The 20,309-nt window shown below is 32.8% G+C and overlaps 1 protein-coding gene across 3 annotated transcripts in view; it reads left to right on the forward strand.

Moving 5' to 3' along the window:
- Pcdh15 (protocadherin related 15) overlaps nucleotides 1-20,309 on the forward strand; it is a 1,685,700-nt gene that overhangs the window by 1,488,683 nt on the left and 176,708 nt on the right. For all 3 annotated transcript variants that reach the window (XM_058578029.1, XM_058578030.1, XM_058578028.1), the window contains 2 exons: nucleotides 13,290-13,595; nucleotides 16,419-16,643. In XM_058578029.1, coding sequence (XP_058434012.1) covers nucleotides 13,290-13,595; nucleotides 16,419-16,643 — 531 coding nt within the window. The remainder of the gene's footprint in view (nucleotides 1-13,289; nucleotides 13,596-16,418; nucleotides 16,644-20,309) is intronic.

Genomic DNA, 20,309 nt, shown 5'->3' on the forward strand with positions numbered 1-20,309 from the left:
GTCATTTCATTGGAAAACAGTGAATAATTGATATTTTAATGATTCTGTGTGCATTTGCATGTATAGAATTTGCTATCTTTTGTTAAATAAGTAGTATATAATCTAATGAAAAGGAACTGCAGATGCAGACTTATGATGAAGACTGAGATGCACCACCCAGATTCCACTTGGAGAGCTCAACTCAGTATCTCAGCTTGTGGGAATGATGTAGGCAGATGTCCTTCAGCTGCCAGCCATTTTAAGATTACCTCAGGTCACCAGGCTTCCTTGCTCAGGCTCATATCCTTATTTGTGTAGTCCACATCCTGACAGACACTCAAAATTACATGTCTGGCAATTTTAGTCCCATTTAAACAATTCTGTCCTGCAATTTAAATTCTAGAACTCCTTCGGTGGAAGTCTGTATTTGGTCCTGTGTAGCAGACATTTTCCTCTCCAATCAAGCTCTCTTCGCCTTCCATAGGTATTGATTTCAAATCACATGCCAATGAAGCACTTGCAATTAATTTCTGTCTCACTACTTCTCAGAGTTCCCAGCCTGAAAACAAAAATGCAGCCTTTTCTACAAGTTATACAAGAATAAAAATGGGAGGCTTTTTTTTAATCTAAATGCAGTCTGCAAAATAAATAAATAAAACAGGCAATATTTCTTTGACCTGTTTTCTCACTATTAAGTTTATGATATCTCAGAAAGATTACTTCATTGGGATTTCTAAAACCCAGGACCGGAAATATTCCCTATGTGTGTCATAATTCACAACGTGGATATGTAGCAAATATATCCTCTTTTTCACTGTCTTCTTCCTTCTATCTGAACATTTTTATGAGCAGCTCCTCTGAGCCCACATTCTTTTCTAATGGTTTTATGACTCCTCAGGATCATACTCATCTAAGTCTGCACAGACAGATTTCTGTCAAAAGCAATCAGTCTCTATGAAAGTAGTAGGAGGAATGTCTCCTCTGGGCAGACCAAATCAAAGTGGCTCACACTTGTCATGTTGGATGGTGGCTTGGATCTCCATTTAGATTCTTCAGACTTTAAGTTTGAAATAAGTCAATAACTTTCTTCTTTATTATCTGCAAAGATTCTTGGTAGACAGATTATAGAGTTTCAGTTTCTCAGAGTAATGCACTTTAAACAATCTCACCATTTCTATCTTTGCTTTTATTCCAGACTTCAGTTCTTCTATATCATTCAGTTCTACTGACTAGACTCTTCCATTGGAGCAATAATGTTCCATAAACATATCATTTCATAGACTGAATCTCATTATGGTTAGGGAAGATTTTTATTTGCCCAGTGGACATTAAAATGTTCTTATTGACTATGTGCTGAAAATAAAACAAAATGTATTTCCAGTTAAATTTTTCCTCCATTTTTTAATTTTTAGCATGGTTTAGTTCTCAGTTAACAGAAAAGCTTCAGGATGTTGATCAAATATCTGAGTCTTTATAATCCTACAACTTTAAAAAATTATATATATATATATATATATATATATATATATATATATATTAGTATACACATATATTAGTATATACATATTAGTATATATATGTATATATACATATATATCATAAATCAGTTTTGATTTTTGCACAATAAAGTCACTTAGAGGAAGGTATGTTGGAAGGAAGGTGACTAGTAAAGGAGGAGCACAACAGAACTGAATTGTGATTTCTGATTCAAAAGGTATATTTAAATTTCATACATCCTAGCTCTTTTCCTCTAACCTTGAATGCAGTACCAGGGAATAATAAGGAAAGATTAATCATTTCTTCCAATTATTTGTTTCCCTAATGTCAATGGATAGGTTAAAGAAGATAGTGGAAAATGTGATTCTTTACCTCAATCAATTGTTGGCAAAGTTGTGAATGTAGAACACACAGTTTTAAATAAACCTATTGTTTCAGTCAGATTTTTTGCCTCTGTGACCGACCGAAAGACCTGAAAAGAACAAGGTAGAGAAAGAAAAGTTTATTTGTGAGATCAGGATTTCAGAGGTCTCAGTCTATAAATGGGGAATTACATTCCTCAGGAAGTTAAGTGACGCAGAACATCATGGCAGAAAGGTATGTTTGAGGAAAGCAGCGAAGGACATTACCAGGAGTCAGAGAGAAAACAACTCCCTTCACCATGGATAAATTATGTACCCAAAGTCACGCCCCCAATGACTTCCCTCCTCCAGCCACATGCTGCCTGCCTACAGTTACCACCCAGTTAATCCCTACCAGGGGATTAACCCACTGATTAGGCTATGGCTTTAATAAGCTTTGGGGGAACACCTCCTATCTAAACCATAACACCTGTTTGGCAACATCCCAGATGAAGGTATTGGAACACAGCTGAAGATTACCATAGTTTAGGCTTTGCTCAAGGAATGAGTGATGGTAACATAAAACTAAGGGATCCTAATCTATATCCTGCTCTGGCTCAGAAGTTTTATCCAGGTAGGTGAAGATAAGTTTATGTATAAAATTTACCAAGCCATTTTAATTTTATGGTTGTCATTTGGGAAAGAATGTGAGCATATATCTAATAAAAGGATTATTGATAGTATTCAGGAATTATGAAACTTTTTTCTCTCACTAATTAAATGGCTAATGATATTTATTTCTCATGTCTTACACACATATTTGTTAATCTAATACATAAATATTCTTAAGGAAATTAAGTTGTGGAGAATTTCACAAAGAATCCAGCCTGGCTGTCACATTATTTCAAGTTTCCAGTTATGATTTTTTTTTTCTAAAACAGACACAAGCTATTATTTTTTATTAGTACTTTTAAAGCAATGTGATATTAAAAAACATAGAAACAAGAAACCTCTGTGAGAAACAGGAGACAAGAAGTGGGGCATAGATGATTGTTGGCTCTCTAGGAAAATCCATGGACATGTTTATATTTTATACCAAAGAACACTACACAAAAATAAAATTAAAACCTAAACAGTGTATAGGATCTCAGAGACATCCAATAAGGACAATATTATATAAGATATAAGTATAGGGCAAACTATTTAAAATATTTGCTTTAAAGTGAAACATTTGTGTCAAACTTATTTGTGTCAGAAAAAGCAAATATAAATAAATAAATTGTATAAATAAATAGAAATGCCTAGGCCGAGCGTACTAGCACATAAAGTGCAATCCATAGTGACAGTATTTTCCTCTTACATCATTATGAAAGAGTGGTGAGTATTGAACATAATTCCTGATATGTTCTGGGTTACCTTGTCTAGTTATATGGTCAATATTTCATAAAGTGATGCCACTATAAGGAGTACTGAAGGAACAATGTTTATGTAATGATGTTTATGAGCAGTGTGTTAGGAACCTCTCTTAATTAGTGCTTCCATTCTCCCCAGTAACATATCATTTACCAAATGGTAAAAGTTATTTCTTCATAGCTGAAAAACTCTTATTCCTCTTACATACTAAAGGCAGATATGTATATGTCCATACAGAGAAGTACAATATACCTGTGTTAATGAAATTTCTTGGGAGTTTGTTTACAAATTTAAAATCTTTAAAAATACTCATTAATACTTTAAAAATACTTGCTTGTGGCATGAATATGAATATATTAATAATGGGGTTGGGGCTGTGGCTCAGTGGTTATGTGCTTACCTAGCATGTGTGAGGCCCTGAGTTCAAGCCCTAGCATTTCCAAAAGAGAGAGAGAGAGAGAGAGATTAATAATGAAAAAGATTAATAATGAACTCCTTTCTAGAGTTCAACCTTATTATTAATAAGGTTCAACATTATTATTATTAATAAGGTAGAACTCTAGAAAGGAGTTTTAAGAAATTAAACTAGAGTTTTGTTAATTCCATAAGAAGTAGGCATATGTGCTATATTTATTGTAAAACAAACAAGAAATAGATCATCTTAAAGGCGTCTAGTTGACAAATGAAATATAATAAAGTAATAGAATAATAACAGATACAAAATTGAAGAAAATATAACTGTTGATGTTATTTTTCACTTAATTTTCATCTAAAAATGGAAATGTATCTAATCATTTTAATTTTTTCTGATAAATGGAAATAAATAACAACTTTTAAGAAAAAACAGCCAATAGTAAATGACATTCTTCATTTCTGCATGTGATTGGGTGGTTGAGAGAAGATTGATAGGTTATTGTTAAATGGAAACAGTTTTAGAAGAAATTTTTACAGAAAATATTGTGTAACTACTACATATCAATGCAAACAAAAGAAAAGGTACATAAATAAGCCACCCGACCATTAAAAATTCAATGTCATGGAGGTTGTAAAAAAATTACAGAAGATAGTATTAAGGCTTTTGGTAAAGAAATGGACAGTAAGCTTCAGGAATACAGAGATAATACTTTTTCCTTATTCTGAGGCTTCTTAGATAACACTTGGGCTAAAGAATACACATCTTACGAAGTGGTACAAGAACTTTATGGTAGAACAAAGCAAGCACAAGACAACCTGGTTAATTTGGCAAAATGTACTTAGATTTAGAGATTATGGCATGTTTGCCCATAAGAAAAAGATGAGAAATAGAAGTAAAAAAAGGTGAGAAGACAAATTAAAAACTCAACCTATGAGTTTCTACCATCATACAAAATGGAAAACACACATTAAACTTACAGTGCAGAATGATCAAATGCCAAGAAACAGAAAATACAAAAATCACAGAAAAAGTCTTCATTTCTTCTACCAGCATTGTTAATAATAATTGAGAGAAAAAAGAACTACTGCAGAACAATGTAAAGATATTTAATTAACATTATTTTGCTTGTTTGTGGCGTGAATATGAACCAGATAGCCCTTTCTCTGGAACATCAAAGTAATAATCTGAGAATGTTTATCATTATATGGCACAAGAACAGGTAAGGAATTTTACTACAATACTTCATGGCTTTTTTGTAATGCTTACGTTTTAATTATTGGAGGTTAACCTACATTCTATTGTTATGAGATATACAGGTTATCTTGTAACAACTTAAAAGTGCTTGTTTATTATGACATCCTCAGTTTATATGTGTTAAATATCACCCAGTTTTGAGAAAACAGTTTATTTCCATTTTCTTGCTGTGTCTTTTACTTATTTTTCATATTTTCATTCTTGCTCCAACTTCCCACTTTCCAAACCACACTAAACAACTTACAGATTCTTTTCTCTAATGGTGCTTCCCATTATGTAATAGATAAAAGCAGTGGCTTTTTAGAGCTAATATTTAGTTGTCTATTATTGTTTGGATATGAGGTATCCCCCACAAGCTCCTGGGTTAATGCAAGAATGTTCAGAGGTGAAGTGATTACACTTCAGCCTTATGAGAGTTGTTACCTCATCAGTGGATTAATCCATTTGATGGATTAGTAAATTGACTCGACTAACTGAGTAATAACTGGAGGTGGGTGGGACAAGGATGGAGGAATGCCTTGGAGATTATAAATATTTAGTCTCTGGATCCTCTTACTCTCTGCTTCCTTGCTCTCAAGAGATGAAGTTTTCCTCTGCCATGCCCTTCCACCATGAAGCTCAGCATCACCTTAGGCTCCAGCAACGAAGTTGGCTGTCCATGGACTAAACATCTAAAATCATGACCCAATGTCAACTTTTTCTCCTCTAAAGTAGTTTGTGACAGGTATTTTGATCACAGTGACAAAAACCTTATACATTGTCCAACATATATAAATAGCAGTAAAAAGTTGTTTGTGATAAGTACAAAAAGGATCAGAGGTTGTATAAAAAGAAAAGACTTCCCAAATTAGTGGAACTGGAGCCAGTTTTGAAAGATTCAGTCTAGGTTACAAAGAAGCCTATTAAGGGAAGATGGGAAAGGACATGGTGAATATCAAGGGAGGTGAGTATGGTAGCTTATACGGTTGTTTCTGACTAGTTGCTGTCTGACTCTGAGATGATACTTCTCTATCACATCAGCCTTGTCATGTGATTTGCCTTGATCAATGAACTAGAAATATAGGTGATCTGTTCCACTACCAAGCAGAAGCATTAAGAGTTGTGGCTTATTTTTCATTTGTCACATGAGTGACATGTTCCTATAAGAGCTGATCCCTTAACCTCCTTTCTCAAGTGAGGCAGACATGGAGCAGAGCAGCAAGGAATGCATGATATATTCTGCAGAGACAATAAATAAACATTGATGATTTTAAACCACTGAGATTAGGAGTTGCTTGAAAACTGACATATTTAAGAAAAAAAACAAGTGAAACAGTTTATGTCAGTGAGTTATTTGTGGAATATAAATGCATAGAGAGAGGACACAACAAGATCATGTACAGTATTAAATGCTAGGATAAAGTGCAATTTATTACATAATAAATACTAAGTAATTTTTGGATACTGGTAAAATCTGCAAATTTAAATAACACAAAAATAAATAATTCATTAAACATTTATTAAACAAAAATTCATTGAACATCTCTGAAGATTTGGTATTGGAAAGTCAATGTTAAAAAATGCAGTTTTCTTGTCCTCAAGTTGCTTGATGTATAGTATAGGAGACAAGTAGATAACCAGGCAATTATACCATGTCATAGAGTCAAATAAATACAGGATGACAGGGAACCTGGGTGGAAGGATAGTATCTCAGAGAGGTGGAACCAGGAACGTAATCCAGAGAAATATCTAAGTGCTTAGAGACAGTTTAATTGCAGTTTCTCCATGGTAGAATAGAAAGAATTTAAGAACACTAAAAAGACATAGCTTTGGAGAAAAATATGGGCAGCTGACAAAACTTTTATGTGTGGAAATACTGTTTACTGATTTCTGTAGGCAGAATTTATTTTTTCAGATTTGGAAGGACAGCTTGCAGTAGTGATAACAAGCAAGGTAATGTTTGCTGTTAAATAACACTAATGCTTTTTTCAGTTATCATTGTACTGATTTTAAGAACCTCACAATTTATGACAATATCATAAATTCTCACCCACTGACATGTACATTTGTTTCCCAAACCATGATGAAATTACTTTAAAATGCAACTTAAAGTTATCTCTTTTCTTCTACTTTCAAATGGAATGCATTTTTCAGGCCTTGTTTTTTTCTCAGAGCAGACAGCAAATATTCCTTAGTATGGCAATATCTATAAAATCATCAGATAAACTTTTTTGTTTAAATTTCTCTATCATGTATCTGAACTAATAGCACATGAATTTTTCATATTTATCTTTCTTGTAATAACTAAAGTAATTTTCTCTTTTTATTCTTTATAATTAAATCATGAATTCTCTTATGTTTCTATTTTTTACACTAAAAATACTGTGTAGACAGAAAACTTTCACATATGAGTTTTTTAAATTGACATACACCAGAATTCTCAGAAAATCTTGGCAATAATAATATTAATAGAATCAAAGAAATTTGCTATACAAGATTAAAAATGACTCCGAGGAAACAAAAATGTATAAATAAGCTAATAAAAACAGGCTAATTTGTTCCACCTAAAATATTCTTTCAGAAATGAAGGATAGAATTTATCTTTTTAAAATACTTTCCAAGTAGATATTGAAAACCATAGTAACATAAAGATGGGTATTTGTTGTTGTTGTTGTTGTTGTTGTTGTTATTGTTTGTTTCTTGTACTGGGAATTGAACCCAAGGACGTTGGGCTACATTCCAAGTCTTTTTTATTTTTTATTTTGAGACAGGCTCTCACTCATTTGCTGAGTGTCTTACTAAGTTGCTGAGGCTGGCCTTGAACTTGTGATTCTCCTGAATCAGCCTTTCAAATCATTGGGATTACATGCATGAACCACTATGCCTGGCAAACATGGATACCATTTTTTATGGGTAGCTTAATATGACACAAGTATGTTGTTAATATGTAGTCCTCTTAGAAGATAGATAAATACTCATTACCACCATATTTTTTTCAGATGAAGGATGAAAGTTTACAGAGATTGACTCTCTCAAGGCCATTGAGTCAGTATGGGAAGGATATGTGCTTCAAAATCAGAACTTAAACCCTTAAGAAATCACTAGTTTATATATCTATATTCTGGTGTCCTAGGGAATCACTATTGGAGCACTCAAATGTTTGAGGAACTCTATTTACTCCCTTATGTTTTGGTGATTTGAAGTCAAGTAAACTTATTACCTTTTGGTCTGTAACTCTACTTGACATTCTTCAATATTAAATATGAAACATTTGTGTGGACAGAGGAAAACCTTACCCTCATTTTGTGTCATTTAGTTGCTACTCTCCTTTTATACCATGCTTGAATAGATTCACTTCTTTAAAGGACTAAAGTCAACAACTATTTCATATTTTTTGATGGTGGCAGATAATAAATTAAAAAAAATATGTTTCCCTTAATAACGTCAAAAATCACTGCCAAACTTCACCTGACCTTTCCACTCAACGTCTTTTATGGTTCCCACTTGGAGGTAAGAACGGAGTGGGAGTTCATGGCCTCTTAAGTTACTGTCAAGGAAAAGCACAAAGAAGAGGAAGCTCCTGCTCAGCCTCTCCTTGGATCCATTAAAGGCACAGAAGAGTTCACAAGTTTTTAATAGCTTATTATTTTCCTTTTTTCTACATAATTCTTTTAGTTGAGTTTTGTTAAAATAAAGAAAAATATTTTTCTTTAAATAATCTGAATAAGAACAAAAATATTTTTATTTATATGTTTTAGTTGTAGATGGACACAACACCTTTATTTTATTTATTTATTTTTATATGGTGCTGAGGATCAAACCCAGTTCCTCACAGGTGCTAGGCAAGTGCTCTACCACTGAGCTACAACTGCAGCCCCAGTATAAAAGTATTTTAAAGTGAAACTAATAATTGACAAACAGAACACATTATCTACCCAGGTACCTTTTAATAGAAGAGGAACAAGCATCTGGCTCTCCTTTGGGTTTTTATCCCAATTCATCTCATTGATACAGACATGCTTCTAGATTTCTACAGGAATCCACAGTGTAGGAATTCCAGAGTTGAGGTTCCATTTCCCCCTCCTCCTCCTCCTCCTCCTCCTCCTCCTCCTCCTCCTCCTCCTCCTCCTCCTCCTCCTCCTCTTCTTCTTGGAACAATTGTGTAGTAGATCGCTATAAAGTGATAATGAACAAAGAAAGGGGATGAATTCAATGCGTAATCAATATCATATCTTGTTCCCTTTCAAATGGCAAGAGGATAAATTGGTGCACATAAGTTGTTCAGAAAACATTTGCTTAATAAATGTTCTCGTATAATCACTTCATTCTATTTCATTCTTAAATAATTGTTTGGTTGTTTCTGATATATCTAACGTTTTCACTTTAAGATATGACAATTTTTTTTCCTGGAAAATATTCAAAGTTTTGTCCAGTGAGGTCTTTATTTTTATTTTTTCAAGGTCTATATTTGTCAACAGACTATCAGCCAATTTACCAGCAATATGCATTTACAAATAAGTAGCCGCAAATCAAGCCTCATAGTAAGGTAGATATTACAAAAATGTGTTAACCATGGACAGACAATTATAAAGTTGCAGCTATAGTGTTTATTCCTTTGATGTAGTACAAGGGGAGAAGACATGTGTGATTTTTCTTATTAACAATTTTAATTAACTTTTAATTGATTTCTAAGAAGATAAATCGTTTCATTATAGCATCACATACTGAGCTGCTTGGCTAGATATTAAACATGGATGCAAAGTTCTTGACAGTGAGTGCTGCTGAAAATAAGGGATTCTGTGTTTAGTCATCTCGTCTAACATCTATATACTCATATATAATAGCAAGTAAGTGAAAAAACCTTGCTTAGGTAGCCCATGCCACTTTACTTAAACTTTGTTTACTCTTCAATTAATCAAGAGATTTTTAAAAAAGACAGGGGAATAACTTTGCATTTTGCGAAATTTTAGTCCATTTGTCTTCATTAGCTGTATATTTGAGTAATCTTACAATTTTTAGAGTAAATTCCTGCACAATATATAGTATTTTGTTCTATAAGAATCATATATACTTCCTTTCATGAATACCAGATGTCCAGTAAATTCATTGGTAATAGATCTGCTCAGTCTTCATGTGTATGTGTGTGTGTGTGTGTGTGTGTACATGACATATTACTTACATTTGAGCTAATTTAAGAGATTTAAAAAACATTTAAAAAGCCTGTTGTGAGGATGACCCATCTAACATTTGTTTTCAGTCTTCCTACCAATTGTCTGTTTGAATATTTTCTCTCAACAAATCATCTTATCAGAAAGTATAAGTTACTATATATTTGCAAGAAGTGTGATTAAAAATAAGGACTTTGAAATGATAACATTACCCTGGATTGTCAAGGTAAGCCTACTGAATCATGTAAGCCCAGTAAGTGCAATAGGGTGACTGAAGAACCAGTCAGAGATGAGATGGAAGAAGAGCAATTCAAAAAATTCCAGAGGAATTGGCCACCACTGCTGCTCTTATAGATGAGGCAGTGTGCCAGGAGTCACAGGATGTGAATGGCAGCTAGAAGGATGGGATTGGTCCTCACATGTCAACCACCAAAAGACTGGGGATTTCAGTCCTACAACCTCAAGCAATTGAGTTCTGTCCACAACTTGAGTGAGTAAGGAAATTAGTTTTCCCTTAGAGACTCCATAGAACATAGTCTTTCTTATACTTTGATTTTAACCAGGTGAGACCTATATTTAACTTACCTGCAGACCTTTAAAATAATGAACTTGTTTTGCAGAAGCTGATAAACTGGTAATTTGTTATAGTATCTGATACAGACTAGAAAACCAATATAGGAAAAAAAAAAGAAAAGAAAACCAATACAGGCAGTCCCTTAATGTATAATGGTTCAATTTATCTTTTTTATTTTTTTTTCAATTTGGCCATAGTGCAAAAGCAATACATATTCAATAAAAACTGTCCATCAAATTTTTAATTTTGATCTCTTCCCAGGCTACCAATATGTTGTGTAATACCCTTTCAAGATGCTGGGCAGCAACAAGAGAGAAACAGCTCCCACTTAGTCATGCTTTCTTGAGTGTAAATAACCAATGCTCTACTGTGTACTGTGTTGCTAAGCTATGAAGTTCAGTAGGTTAGATGTATTAAACACATTTTTTGCTTACAACATTTTCAATTTACAATAGGTTGATCAGGATGTAATCCTATAGTAAGTCAAGTAAAATTTGTATAGATATATATTGGGAGTCCTAATGGAGATATCAGCTGGATATTTATAGAGGAACACATATACAACACTCTCCCCTCCAAATATACACCCACTCACACAGTCACACACACATACACACAAATCAGTCATAGTAGTTAAATTGAATATCTTATCAATAAACCTTCAATTATGTGGATGAATAAAAAATAACCCAAGCAAGTGTCATTTAAAATTACTGATTGCATAAATGACTGATTTTGTGACCTAAAGTGTCTCAGAGACAGAAAAATTACTGAAAATTGCAAGATTGTTAGAGTAATGAAGTAAAACCTACTTATATTACTAAAGCATTTATTTATCTTCAGTTATTTTGAAAAATAAAATAAAATTCACAGTTTTATTTTGGGAGTTGTACACACTGTTTTTTGTTTTTTCCGCAAAGATGGTCAGCTTGACTAATTTGTCAATAATTTTTGTGACAAAGTTTAGACAAAATGTACAAATAGAAGAAAATGCATCTATAGAAACTCTTCTTTTCTTTCATAGTATTTCTTTCCTCCTTCGGCAATACTATAATTCTTCTGCTGTCTTTTTTTCAGGATTAAGCCTCAAGAGAGGGTGACCTCCCGAGGGCACTTTTGTTTTGATGAGTCTAAGGGACAAACACTGTTGAAATGTCTGGTATTTTGACCTGTAGAAGAAGCACAGTTAAAAACACGTTTCACATATTGGACTTATCAATTCAAACTAGACTCAAGATTTGACAAAACTGTGCATCCCTCTCCATTGTTTATAAAGCTCAAAGTGGAACTGCATGTGTACTGCTAAAAAATTGGACATTACTATCCTATGTGCATATATGATTTACTCAGCCAATGTAATTCTATATCATGTACAACCAGAAAAATAAGAAGTTATACTTCATATATATACATATATATATATATATATATATATATATACATATGTCAAAATATGTTCTACTTATTAGTTATGTATAACTAATAATAAAAAATTCAGAAAACATTTTAAAGTGAATTGTATCATATCCCAGGATCTGCATTCATTACCTGACTATTGTGTTCTTGATGTAGAAAGCACTCAAGCATCTTGTTTTCCCTCCTTTTCTTGCTGATAGCTTTGAGTACAACTGTAACATTTCACCTCTTCCTAGATGCATCAAGTGTTTTTTGAAGAACAATAGCAAAGAATTGTTTAAAACAAAATGTTAAGTATTTGATAGTGCAAAGTCATTGTTTAGAAAACAATTTATTGAATTAGACTAATTTTCATAATATTAGTTAGACTAATTTTCATAATATTCCTTTAGAATATTCACCTAAAATTTACTCATTGTTTTGATACAACGTACCTTTCAGGACTTAAATATTTTCACTAGGTTTATTATAGTTCCAACTGTTCTCTATTATTATGGATATTTATATTCTAATATTAAAGTAGCCCCTTGCATTTATACTTTACAATTACTGGATTTTTATTCTCACTTGGGTTTTGAATGCATTTAGTTTCAAATCTCAGTTCCATACATTCATTTAACATAAATTCATTAATTTCACAAGTATTTATTAAGTAGTTTTATATATGAGACATTGTACTAAGAACTGGGACACTGAAGTATTTATTTCTTGTGTTACCCTAGGCAATACAATTAAATTCCATAAGCCACATTTTTCCATTTACAAAATAGGACCAATATTTACTCACTAAAAACATCAGGAGAATTAAATGAGGTAAAAACACATAGTGCTAAAACATATTTAAATATGAAAATGAATATAAAAAGAATTTGAATGCAAACACATAGACATTTAAGTTATTACTCAGGAAATTGTTTTAATTAAAAAATAAATTTTTGTCTTACTTTGGCATTCAAAATCTATTAAAAATAATACATGAAACATTCAGTATCTTTATAATATGTATTTTCTGTCATAATATCTTATTGTAATGCTAATGATGTTATCAATGTGTAAGTTATGCTCATTTTGAATGAGTATGCTAACTAAATTATGTATATCCCTTTTCATGTTTTGGACTGTGCATTTCATCTTCATTATCTTTTAAATTTTCTCATTAGAGATAAAAAGAATATCTGATTAGGAAAATGCCATAATATGTCAGAACATACCAGAAGCTACTATGTGAATTCTTTGTTTTTGATTTCTTTCAGGCAACAGACCCTGATGCTGGAATAAATGGCCAAGTGCACTACAGTTTGGGTAACTTCAATAATCTTTTCCGCATCACATCCAATGGGAGCATTTACACTGCAGTGAAGCTTAACAGAGAAGTCAGGGACTACTATGAACTTGTTGTAGTGGCAACTGACGGAGCAGTACACCCTCGTCATTCTACTCTAACACTGGCCATCAAGGTTTTGGATATTGATGACAATAGTCCAGTGTTCACCAATTCAACATACACTGTTGTTGTGGAAGAGAATCTGCCAGCTGGGACCACCTTCCTTAAAATAGAGGTATATGGAAAAGTATTAGTTTTATTAATTCTGAATTATTAGATTTGCAATTAGGGTGATGTATCCAAAATCAGCAGCAGCAAAAATACAATTAACCCACTTACATTTTAGTTTCACATAAAAATGAAGGAATTATATTATATATTATATATCAAATATTGTATTTTGCATTTTCTGTGACAACCTCTCATTGGGAGATCCCGCAGAATTAATGGGAAAAAAGGCAAATTTGTAAGAAAAAATATACTTTCTAACAGATATTTTTTATTTACAAAGTTAAGCTGTATATTTTTGTAACATTGGAAAACATCTCATAAAGAAAAAAATATATTATTACTTAAATATTCAATATTCAATTGTGTGTATTTTTCACATTAACCTTTGTTCTAGGACAAATATGCATGTGTGCAGGTATGTGCATATATGTATACACAGATATACATGTGTGCTTCTCCTGTATTTTGCAGATATTGTTACATCCATCATACTGTACATTCTTTTTCACTTTACGTGTACAACAAGCATCTTCTAAGGCTCTAACTTACTTTTTAAAAATTTCATCTCTATATCCAAATCTCTTTTAACACCTTCACTGTAACATTCCCAGAAACTGAATATTTTGGTTCAGTAGGTCAGATTGACCCATTAATTGCATTTTTAGCAACCACTTAATTTATATAGGAGATCTATGAAGTGCATTTTGAAATATTGTAATCATTCATTCCTCCTGCTAAGAATAACTTGAATTTTGATAGAATGCTTTTCAAGAATCTGTATTTCTTCCATAATTCAACTCAACAAAGATTTAACTATTCAATAAACATTAAGGAATCTAATTAAGGCACATACTTAACAGATAGAAAACCATTATCTCTCTATTTTATCCTCCATGCATCTATTCAACCATCCTTTCATTCAACAAGCACATATCTTCAGTGTCTAATTGTATGCCAATTTCTCTTGAAGACATCAAGAATACAAGAATAAGTTAACAAGACAGAATTCCTACTTTTCTGATATTTTCAGTCTGGTTTACTAAAAAGACAAATAGATTGGTAATTAAAACAGTGATTATTAAGACCAGTGGCTGACAAAATCAGAGGCGGAACTCCTAAACTATGCTTGAGCATCAAAAGAACATTTTCTCATGAAAGTTATTTCTAAATCGTCAACTCAGGAGCAAGTCAGAGTCTCTAAATAAAGAGAGAAAAAAAGATTATTTAAGATGATGGAAAAAAAATCTTCTCAAAATCCTGGAGGACAGGGTGAAGTTTGAGGGGCTAGAACTAGAAAATCTGGTGGTCCATCTCATCATGTTAAGGGAGTTGGTGCTCCTATAACTTGGATGTTGAATGCCCTCATAAGGCCCATATATCTTAAGTTTGGTCCTTAACTTATGGCACTGTTGGGAAACTGTGGAATCTTTAGGAGGTGAAGCCTAGGGGGAGAAAGTTAGGTCACTGAGGATGTGCCCTCAAAGAGGATATTGAGAAACCATCTCGTTTCTGTCTCACTTTGCTTCCTGGCTGCCATGAGGCAAATAGGCCTCTTCTGTCAGGAGTTACTACTATAATGTACTGTGCTGCCATAGGCCCAAAGTAATAGAAATGTGACCCAGGACAGAAACCATATGAGTAAAAATAACTTTTCCCCCTTTATAAATTGATTTTCTCAGGTACTTTGTCACAGTAATCTAACTTTAAATAACACAGTGGTTAATGCAAATTGAAATGAATATTGAGAATTGTAGGCAGGAATATAGCACGGTAATATCTGTGCTTTGACAATAACTTTATAGTTGTGATGCCAGTAATTAGAGGAAAACAAGACTGAAACTTACAAAGAAGGCGCTTGCATTAATGAATGTACATTCAACAAACTCGAACTATCCCGATTTTTGTTCTTGCTGTTTTATTTCCTCTAACTTAGGTGCTTTTCCCAGTCTATTCTACTGAATGAAATAGCTGTCCCACTTCAACAAAAATCCTATCTTCTCATCTAAATTCCAATTCTGAGTGCTTTTCAGATAACATTGTTTTTTTTTTCCTTCTATTTGTGTACTTGTATAATTATTTCTTCTTTGAGGCCATAACCTAGAGTGAAGGATTTTGGGGTTGATTCATCTTGGCTTTTTCCATAGTACATTGTACCTAATATCCTATTTGCCTCATGGCAACCAGGAAGCAAAGTGAGACAGAAAGGGGATGGTTTCTCAATATCCCCTTTAACTATCCACTAGAGGCTGGTTAGAGGAAAGAAGTTATAAAGGAATGATCTTCAGGAATGTATTATAGGATTTCAGTGAGAACAAATTTCTCCTTTTATGTCTTTCATTTTCTTACAGTGAGTGTTCTATTATGTTTATGAAAGTTACCCAATAATTACTTTTATTTATAATAGTTTCATGATTATTAAACCAGCAGAAAACAATGATTTATGACATGATTTATTTCTTTACTTTGCTATGATTCATTTAACAAGTGGTCTTCCAAATAAAGTAGATATAGTCTTAAAATCAATCATAAAACCCCATGGATAGATCTCTCTCTCTCTCTCTCTCTCTCTCTCTCTCTCTCTCTCTCTCCCAACTCTAACTCTTCCTTTCCCTCTCTCTCTCTGTCCCAACCTCTACCTCTTTCTTTCGCTAATAAATGATGAATTACTTAACAAATTACCTGCCTTTACAGACATGTCTTTTGGTCATCATTAAACTCTTGCTGTCCCAGACACTGACACATGACTATCATCAATTCTGCTTGCCTCTATTTTGGCAATACCACTGATTAAACAAAACAAAACATTCTTTTACTTAACTTGTTACAGGCCAAAGATGTTGACCTTGGAGCAAATGTGTCATATCGGATAAGAAGCCCTGAAGTGAAGCACTTTTTTGCACTACATCCATTTACAGGAGAGCTATCCCTTTTGAGGAGTTTGGATTATGAGGCATTTCGAGACCAGGAAGCAAGTATCACTTTTCTGGTGGAGGCCTTTGATATTTATGGAACAATGCCTCCTGGTATTGCTACTGTCACAGTGATTATAAAGGTAAGGATTGTGGAGACTTCCAGTGGCCTACTTTCTCTCTACATGTAACTACTAACTCTTATATGATACCTATTATATTTTGGTCAGTAAACCATAGTAACCACAATGTTGCCAACTAAGCATATAGGCTGTATTTTTTTATGTAAAATATTAATGAAGACTTGATAAATTGCCGTGTTTTTTTTAACCTTTGAAAGATAAATTTGAAAGAGGTACTAAATATGCATTAAAAGACTAGTTTCTGAGTCTGTATTAGTAGTATCACTTTAGTTAAATTCTAATCTAACTAGAAAACAGTTCAGTTCAAATTCCACAGCACCATGGATATTAACTTACTTCAGATTTTTTTCATTAAAAAATAAATTAAAAAGTGAAAAAAATAGAGTCTGGATGTTTAAGTGTTCTTAGGTCCCAGAACTAATTACACTATTATTCGGATTCAAGAGTCTGGGATAAAGAAAGCTTCAGAGTCAGGTGAAATTGAGGTTTTAATTTATTCTATTTTGGTATCTACAGTTACAGTCCATCAAGTTTTTAAGGTGATCTGTTTAGTAGAGTTTAATTATGATACATTAATAGGGATTTTGTATTCATTACTTCTTACTAGCTCTAGAAATGTGCAAATACATTTTTTCCTACAATAAGAGAAAGTTAGTTTCTCAGGATGACTACAGTTCTTGAAGGGCAATTCCAGTAGAAGAGCATATGTATCTTGGTTCTAAGGTAAGCAGTCAATGGCAACTTTTCTATAATTCTCATTTTTATAGGGCACTATAATGTATATATGATGAAAAAAGAAGTCATTGCCTTCTTGGGCTTTTTAGAATTGATTTTTAAAAAAGAAGACATGCAATTAGTTAACTTAAAGAATAAAATATCGATATGAAAGCATAGAAGGTTTTATCAATACTGAATTATAACAACTGCATCACTCCTGTGGGTTAATGTCCTTGACCATAGCATCTGCATGTTTGAACTTCTTTTTCTTTTTCTTTTTTTTTTTAGATGATTTCAGGATTATTCTAATAGAGTGGGATACAAGGATTAGCTCTTTCCTCTTTTCACTTTACCTAGGCTCATCTGCTGGCATGTACACTGACACCATTTCTTCCTAGAATTATTGCTGCCACTTCTAAACTAATCTAGAAAGGACACCATAAGCCACCTCCATTCTTACATACCCTTAAGCTGTCTGGAGAGTTTCCTTTTTCTTGGGAGTTCACAGTATTATACTTATTTCTTCCACTTTGTATCTACTTACACTGAGAAATGTATCTATTTAAGGAGTAGGAAACATCAATTTCAGAGAGTTAAAATTTTACTTAGAACCAAGTTTTCTTTGGAAAAAGGGAATTCAAAATATCAAATCTTTCCTTGGACTGTCTGCTTTTCTTTTTGCACCTTTTTGCTATATGATGATTTTCCCTGCTCTAGGAATTTTCAAAAGAACCAAGGAACACCAAAAATCACAGGGAACCTAGAGCGGGGAAGGGATCAATTTGTATTTTGAAATGCTATTTTGTCACACTGTTGTGTGATAGAATCTAGAAATCTGCTTACAAAAAAATATCTAGGGAAATGGTGCTAACCATGGTGATGATTCATCACAATAGGCAAACATATGGGAAAAAAAAAAAAAAAAAACTATGAGTGATGTAAACAGATCAGTGATACCAAAACAGCTTCTGAATCAGGTGAAAAAACAAAGGCTCTCTCACTCTAAATCATCCTTGTCTACTGAAATGTTTTGGTAGAATTGGACAATTAAAAAATCAAGAGTAGAAAAAATATTTACTTATTAATGATATGGAGCAAAGAAAAGAAAAGTTAGTGTTTACTGCCCTTTGGTTTCTCCCTAGAAGGAAATTCAAATGGCCTTGTCTTCTGTCTCAGAACAATGTTTGATAATGGCTAATTGTAAACATTCCTGGATTCTGAGTTTTCTACTCTGAATTCAGTTTGCATTCATTTGTTTGGATTATTATTATTAGTTTTTGATGGAAAAAATCAATGGAATCAACTGGATCCAAATATATCACCTACAAAGATAAGATGTTCATTATATAAGCCTTGTTCTCTCTGGAATTCAAGCCTCTTAATTTCTTCACGTTTCCAGGCACTCCTCCTTCACTTTATTTTAACATAAGGCTATCATTTGAGGCTTACTTCAGCCTCTGTGAAGGAGTGACTCACAGGGGGCTCATGTCTTCAGGGAAGAATGCTAGTTTGATTTTTATAGTGTCAGTTGTTTCATCTTAGAGAAATTGAACTATTCCAATCATCAGGATGATTGTAAACATTCATGTAAAGATATTATTTATTGTACTTTTAAACAAAACAATCTATTTAATTCTATGCATATTTAAGATAATATTTTTGTTTCTTTCCAAATGATTTAAGCAAAATAAAGTTTTCAGAATGTTTTCCCAATAGCAGATTGAAACTTGCTTACCTTTTCTCTGATAATTAAAGGTCACGTATAACAAACAGAAATTTAAAATTCTGTTATATACCAATGAATCCCATAAAAATGTTATCATTATTTAAGATAAAAATGAAGCACAGACTCATTTTTCCACAAATGCAGATTTTCATCAAGCTTGTAAATTTTCTATTATTGGTCTGCACTGTCACCATTGTAAAAGGCTGTTTTGCTGATAACATAATAGGCATGGTATTTTCTAAAGAGATATTTTTACCCAAAACAGTCACCATGGGGAAAGCATCCTGAAGATTTCTCTTTGAGCAGAGACATGATTTCTTTTGTAAAGAAGAGGAAGAAAAGAAAAAGAAAAAGAAAAGATCAGGTGTTTAATGTGTAGCTCATCAAACATTTAAAATTGGAAAGAGATATTTGGGAGAAAATTGAAGAGATATGGGGGAATATTTGAACAGTTGAAATAAAATAAGTTTGTCACAAAAATCTACAAAAAATTTTCTTAGTGTCTAGTTTCAAGGATATAAAAGAAAATCAGTGTTGATCATATAAATAATACATATTTTGTTACTAAGTTTTTGTAGAACATTATTAGGCCTCTCTTTTTGTATGTTTTTATTGAATGTCAATACCAACAGAATTGGGGATGATTACGAATTAGATAATACAGGAAAATTTCTGGAATATAAAAGCACAATTCTAAAAAATTTAAAAAGTAACATCCAATGTGAAATCTGGCCTTATAGAAGAAGTTGTCACATAAATCAGTTCTCACCATCTGAGTTGTAACATAATATAAAAATACAAAGGTTCGTTCTATGGCAAACTGAGAACTAAACACAAATCAGAACAATGTAATATGTAAATATATATGTGTATATATTATATATACATATATGTGCATATTTGACACTAGAGAGTATTAAAAGGGAAGTAAAGGACTTGTGGAAGAAAAGTGAATTACCTCGATGAATAGAATGGTTGCATAGGAGTAGGACCGAGAGAGAGAGAATGGAGTTTGTGTGAAAGAAGATTGCATTCACCTTGGTTGAGTTTGTTTGTCTCATAGTATGCAGGTTTGATTGTAGGCAGGGATGAGTGAAAGGTTCAGAAATGAAATACCATACATGTTTTGGTGTGAATGTGAGATTCTCCCCAAAATTCACTTGTGAGACAATGAAAGAATGCTTAGAGGTGAGATGATTGGGTTATGAGATCCTTAAAACATC

This window comes from Marmota monax, unplaced genomic scaffold (assembly GCF_021218885.2).
Source record: "Marmota monax isolate L192 unplaced genomic scaffold, Marmota_monax_Labrador192_F-V1.1 WCK01_AAM20220418_F8-fsc00019, whole genome shotgun sequence".
In the NCBI taxonomy this organism is placed as follows: Eukaryota; Metazoa; Chordata; class Mammalia; order Rodentia; family Sciuridae; genus Marmota; species Marmota monax.